The sequence below is a fragment of the Cyprinodon variegatus genome, unplaced genomic scaffold (genome assembly GCF_000732505.1).
Source record: "Cyprinodon variegatus isolate N-32 unplaced genomic scaffold, C_variegatus-1.0 Scaffold266, whole genome shotgun sequence".
Taxonomy (NCBI): Eukaryota; Metazoa; Chordata; class Actinopteri; order Cyprinodontiformes; family Cyprinodontidae; genus Cyprinodon; species Cyprinodon variegatus.
Window position 1 is genome coordinate 4,347 of NW_015150719.1, and position 6,692 is coordinate 11,038.

General features: G+C 37.1%; 1 protein-coding gene across 1 annotated transcript in view; it reads left to right on the forward strand.

Moving 5' to 3' along the window:
* Nucleotides 1-467: 467 nt before the first annotated feature.
* Nucleotides 468-6,692, forward strand: part of rai14 (retinoic acid induced 14) — a gene marked incomplete at its 5' end in the record, with an annotated part of 25,828 nt that continues 19,603 nt past the window's right edge. The window contains 5 exons of the mRNA XM_015382764.1: nucleotides 468-598; nucleotides 4,153-4,241; nucleotides 4,423-4,487; nucleotides 6,225-6,282; nucleotides 6,456-6,526. Coding sequence (XP_015238250.1) covers nucleotides 468-598; nucleotides 4,153-4,241; nucleotides 4,423-4,487; nucleotides 6,225-6,282; nucleotides 6,456-6,526 — 414 coding nt within the window. The remainder of the gene's footprint in view (nucleotides 599-4,152; nucleotides 4,242-4,422; nucleotides 4,488-6,224; nucleotides 6,283-6,455; nucleotides 6,527-6,692) is intronic.

Consider the following 6,692-nt stretch of genomic DNA (forward strand, 5'->3'; position numbering starts at 1 on the left):
TAGGTATGTACGTATATGTGTATGTCAAGCGAGCGTTAAAACTTTTTAAAAGTTTTTAAAAGTTTTTAAAATGTTGCTACTTCCATTGACATCTTCTAAGGTGATACTTTAAAGCGTGCATAAAGGAAGCATTGATGGAAACACCTGTATTTTGAAATTCTACTGTTTTAAACACAATAAAGAACAATGTGGGGACTAAATGATGCGTAAGATAAACATTGGGGTGATTTTTTCTTTTTTTTTTGTTGCATTATTACTGTTTGACATATGTAGTGTTTGTGCAAATTGCTTTGATTCTTTTAATTTCAATGATAATCAGAAATGACCCAAAGTCACTCTGTGCTCACTCAAACATAATCAACTATGCTTCTATTACAGTTTGGGGGGGTACATCACATCTTTGTGATTGGCATATTTTTATTTTTCCTTCTGGTTGCTAATCCTGATTCTCTGAAATGTTCCTGTAGGCCAACGAGTGGAACAAAAACGACGAGCGCCTCCTTGCTGCTGTGGAACATGGCGAGGTGGACAAACTGGTGTCCCTTCTTACTAAAAAAGGTGCCAATGCTGCTAAGCTGGACGGTGAAGGGAAATCAGCGTAAGCATTCTTTTGATCGTCTGCTGATAATTTAATTTGTTTGTGCTGTTTTTGTCTTTATGTGGAGCACAGGAATGTCATTATACCAGGAAAACCCATAAAGCTATGTTCGTAATGACTGTTTAATTAATGCACAAGAACCCCGGTCTATCTTTTGCTTACAGAAAGGAATTCAGCAGAGAGAGTCATTTACATAATAAAAGACAGGAGTCTGGAGGGATTTCTCAAGAATGAGCATACAATGTTGAGCTCAGCCTAGAGAAAAGATCTACAAGTCCTGCAGAGTGAACTGTTTATTATTCTGTTGTGCTTTTAACTTGGGGTTCAACAAAAAACTGGATGCTGAAGATTGTTAAAGGACTTTCATGCTTCACAACACAATATTTAACGTACGGTATATCTATTTAAACATTTCACATTTATACAACCTACAATGTGCTTCAATAGCTAATCATTTCTGCAGAGGCAGGGGAGCTTGTTGCATCACCACTTGAGGTTGTTGATAACAAAGAGGCTCAATGTTATTATATTTGACCTCTTTTTTTCTTTTTTGTCACATACTGACGTTAACATGCTGAGCCGTTCACACAAAACGAAGTGCTTAGAAACAAGACTAGATGACTAGAAACAAATACGCTGATTCCTGCTAACCCAAGCAAACAAACAGCCTTTTTATTTCACAACTAGCACTAATCCCTGACCCTTTGTCTGTGTTCAAGTGGAACACTGGAGCACCCAAATGGATGCACACTCACGATTTTTATACATCAACATAATCGTGATGGTTATTTTTTTATTTTTGTTTCTTAAACCAAACTCATATAGTATGCAGTATCTCTATGGTGATGGAGCCTATTCAAAAAGCATGCAGACCTAGTTTTGTGCCTTTTTTTTATGTGCACATCCTCCACGTACACACTAAGTGGAAGCAGGGCATGTGCATCAGTTATTTATTGTTTTTCATTCTACTCACTGACTTGGAAGGGGGCTTATTGATTGCCCTCTTTATACATATAAACAAACAGCACGTACAGTCCAGACATTCCTCACATACTGGTTAATAGTTATTGTATTCATGAGCACAAGGCAGTACTTTTAAAGCAGTCTGTACCAGCAAAAGCTAGGGAGAAAATCTGTTAAAACACAGAAACGGTCAGAAAACATTTCTGACCCCTTTTGTTATCCTGCTCCTTTGTATCTTTTAAATCAGTAAAATTGCTTTTAATCGAATTAACATAAAATAAACCTTGAATAAAAGCAAATCCCCTGATTTAAACCAAGAAAGATATTGCTGTAATTATGTGAAAGGCAAAGATTTGAATTTCAATATAACCTGTAATTGAAAAGGAAAGTGGTCTCTTAAAGCCGCCCCTAAAACTACTGAAGGCGTGCAAGAACATTAAACCACAATGTATATTTAAAGTACGGTACTTTAAAATTTGTTTCTCTTTTTCTTTTTTTTTATTATACACCCTTAGCATCCCTAAACTAGGATGCTGATATATATGGCAAATTGTGTAATATCTGAGACCCCATAAGTCTTAGTGACAAATTGTTTGCTAGGATATTGTTTGGTTTTAATGGTTTTAGGTTGTTCTCTGTTTTTTAAGATCTGATTCATGCAGTTGAGCAACTATTTTATCATTTGTATGAAATAATTTTAGCTACCAGTAACACCAGCCTGTTCAGCTGGATACAGTCAAATAGGTTGCTATGGAGCCCATCAAAAGCAAAAGCACAACCTCCTTTTAAGGCTGATTTATACTCAGAAATTAGGTGGTCTGCGTGTGTGTTGCAGTGAATGCAAATGTACCTCCCGCCCCTGCCGCAGACACTCTGCTACACCTCTCCAAAATTGTAGGTGACCCCAGAAAGGAGGCCTCTGATCGATCAAATCAACATCCGCTCTACACTGTGCCCATTTCCTGTTTGGTACCTTACCGGCTTGTTTTGTTTGTGTGACCACCATTGTGGAAAACGACTTGTGATTATGGACCAGCTAGAAGAGCAAGGTGTCCAAGAACTTTGGGACCCTTTTCCCACATGGATCCCCGCTGTTTTTTGCCCTCATGTCTCTCCGTTGTCGCACAAACTCAGTGCCTCGGCCGTGTCTAGACCCACAGCTAGTTCATGATTGTCCCTCTTGCATTATAGCTTGGAATAACACAGCGCAGACCACACTTCAATATTGGGCATAAATCAGAAATATCTGCGCCAAGCTCACTGTGACACACTGCTGCGGGAGTATAACCGGCCGGTAAGAGTTCCAGTTGTTATCTGTTGAATTAACATAAGTAGGAATACAGTTGAAAGGGGTTAATTGCTTTGCAAATAAGCAGCTTGGAACTAGAGGTGGAGTTAGAGGAGGGCTGCAGGGGGCCTTGACCCCTCTGAAATCTGATTGACCCATCCTAGTGCTTAACATGATTGACATCTCAGAATGTCTGGTTGCTCCTGTACAGTAAATGCTTTCTATCACTGAGGGTTGCAATTGCCCCAACTACAGGAAGAACATTTCCGTACATTTAAGTAAATCAGAGAGATAGACTGTCTCTGAATTTTTGCCTTAATCATTATATAGGGCACTATATAGTGATTATGCCATTTTAGATGATCACTATATCACTTAATCACTATATAGGGCACTATATAGTGATCACGCCATTTTAGATGAGTGTCCGAGTGTCTAGCGAATGAAAGAGTAGTGGACGTGAAATTTCCGACAATACACCTTAAAAAGTAGCGATCATCATGGTCAGACAAGCAGATATATCCCAGAAAGCTTTGCGAGGAGAGCTCAAATAAAATGGCGCAAGCATGGTGTTGGGAGGCAGAGTTACATGATCAATGGGGAGTCGAAAAGTAGTGAGCATCTGGCCAAACGGTCAGTTAACTGAGTTCACTATAAAGTCCACTATATAGTCCCACCTCTATATAGTGATTGAGAGATTTAGGGGTTAGGATGGACGTTCAGACACTGCCATTGTGTATCATCAATCAATAACTGTAGGAAAAATGGCAGATAGATGGCAAAACAATTCCTCTGACTCCTGCAATATGTTTGTTGGGGGACGGATCCCAAACCCTAAATGTATCCATGAACTTTATTGGTTTTTATGGTCGGTTTACTTACAGCCTCCAGGACTAGTTTAAATCAATAAAAGTGATTTGTAAAGGTTAAACAGAATACGTACATTAGAAATGAAATTTAAAAAGAAAAAATTTAAAAGTGCAAAACGCATTTTAAAATAAAAGCTGTATGTTTTATTAACTATCTGCAGTAAAAATACTAACATTGCAGTTTATCTGAGTTCCACGCTGTAGCGCTTGCTGCCATGTGGCTGTAATATGGTTTAAACCATGGCTGAGATGTGCATGACATGCAGATGGTGTGGATTCTATTAATATTGGAATTGAAAGAAAAATCTTTGTATTCCCTGAAAAACATTCTACTTTCTTGATGACGGCTGTCTTTTCATAAACGAGGTGCCATGTAAATGTTCTTGTTGTAATACTGTGAGTAATTTGTTCTTCACTCTGGATTCTGTGCACAGCCTTCATGTAGCAGCTGCTCGTGGCTTAGCAGAATGCCTCACTGTAATCTTGGCCCATGGTGCTGACCTCTCAGCCACTGATGCTGCTGGTATGTATGCTGGGATTTTTTTAGACATTATTCTGAGAAGTATAGCTTGTCTATGGAATGGATGTCCTAGGAAAATTTAAGAGAATTTACTCTAAATTTGTCTGTACCGTGCTACCTACCGTTCCATTTTGGATGATTTTATTAATCCTTTCTAAACAAAGATGTTTTCATTTCTCTTTAGGTTTTACTCCATTACACCTGGCTGCCAAAAACAATCACCTGGAATGTTGCAAAAGACTTATTCAGGTAATCCTCATAAGCCAAAAAGGTAATTTATTGTCATAGAATAACAGAATTTTATTAACCTTGAGTTAAAGAATATGTTGCGCTAGACTAAACTGATGAACCAATTTATTAATATAGTAAGTCAAAATATTTCGGCTTTATAAACATATCTCCATAATGTTTTTGTTTTTTTCAAACAGAATGTTCTATAAATGCCTTATTATTACCCCTTTAACCTCTTCGTCATTGTGCATATTAGTCACAGTTCAATGTATTTTATCTTAATTTTTGTTAGCAGATGAACAAAAAGCAGCTTTTGATGAAGCACAGTAATGATTTAGTTTCCTAAAGTGTTTTTTTACAAAGAACAGTGGTACAGTAAATCATCCTTCCACAGCTATGTCTTACAGTGGAGGGGATTGGTTCAAATGATGTCTAGTGTTTTCTTTTTCACTATGCAAAGCAAAATGTTCAGATTTGCTTTCTGCATGTTCTTTTTATGGCTTGTTTCTTACCGCTCCTTCATACAGAGTTGGTGTTTTAAGTGCATATATTAATGTTTTTCTATCTATAGAATCTCCCACCTGAGCTGTGGTTTTCTGCTGCTCCTCCAGAGTTTTCACAGGCCTTTTAACATCTTGCGCTGCAATAAGCTATCCCAAACCTTTATCACTGGCCTATCCTCTACATTTTTATGTGCATGATTTTTTATTTTTGTAATATTCTCTAACAAGCATCTCAGACCTACATAGAACAGCTGTATTTATACAGGATTTTAGCTACACACTTAATTAGTTTCAAGGCAATCTGATGCACAGGATTTAATTTCAAGTATTTGAGCAAGTATTTAAAACCTGTATTCTCATTTTTCTTCTTAGTAATTGTGTGTTATATTTCAATTCATTTTCATGTAGTGTATATTATGAGTTTAATTGCAAAATATACAGTTGTCAGCATATAAAACAGCTAGTTAAAAAAAAAAAAAAAAAAGCATGGATTTCTACTACTTTTATTTATTGAATTAGAATTAAGTTTATTCCAGAATTTCCTTACTTTGGTTCTGAGTTGCTGTCAAAAACAAAATGTGTGAAAGCACAACTTTCACTAATTGAAACCTACAGTGAGAACTACCTGTTTTTTGCCAAGGCATCTGAAACCAGACAGTTTCACTGCTCCATTTCTAGACCTTGCTGATTGTGTGAGGAGATCAGCAGGACTGACAAGCAGACGCACACTATTCCTACTCTGATCTGCTGACTTGACTACCTCGTGGCAGTCTGCAGCATCACAGCAGCATCCACTACCCTGCCTCATTGCTCAAAGAACGGTCTGCAGCACAGCAGATGTCTCAAATGTTCTTTCAGGTTGATTTCCTAAGCTGTAAACAACATGTCTACTATTCACAAAGAAACCATCTACGTTCTTAAACTAAACATGAAACTTAAAGATAAATAAATTGAGCACATTTTTGGATAAACTGATGATTTTGGTAACAGTTCTGTACTGTCTTGCATCTCATTATGTATAAGTCAAACAGAATTCTTGTAAAAATATTTTTCTGTGGAAATCAAAGTTCTGACGCATCAAAAAAGCAAGATTTTTATCTGAGCTTTTTACAAGCAGTGTAAAAACCAACTTGATGGGAGACATTTTACTGTTTCCTTACAACCTTTCTTTGTCATAGGAAAAAGGTTGGATAACAAGTCAGATTATAGACTCTGAAATGTTGGATTTGCTAAAATAATCTTCTCGTTCCAGAGTAAGTGTCCTTTTGAGACTCCAGATAGCTCAGGAAAAACTGCTCTTCATCATGCTGGTAAGTGTCTCAGCAGTCTTAGAGTTAATTATACAGAGCTGCTGTTATACAGGCTGGGTCTGAACGTGGGAATGTTTCATGCCGGATTAACTTTAAACTGTAATTTAATTTGGATGAAAATACACCTCGTATGAAATTTAGTGATCAAGAGATTCTTTTCATTTGATCCTCAGCTGCCGGTGGGAACATCAAGATTGTTCAGCTGCTGTGTGAACTGAAAAGTCCCATCAACCAAAAAGATGCAGTATGTACATTCATTATTTCTTCTACTCTAACAGCATGTTTTTTTTTTTTTTCGGGCATGGGAGATAGGATCACTTAAACTGAGTTAAAACCATAAATAGGTTGGGTTTTAGTGTTCTTCCTTTAGAGAATAAAGTTTTAAGACACTAGTGTTTGCTTTGAATTTG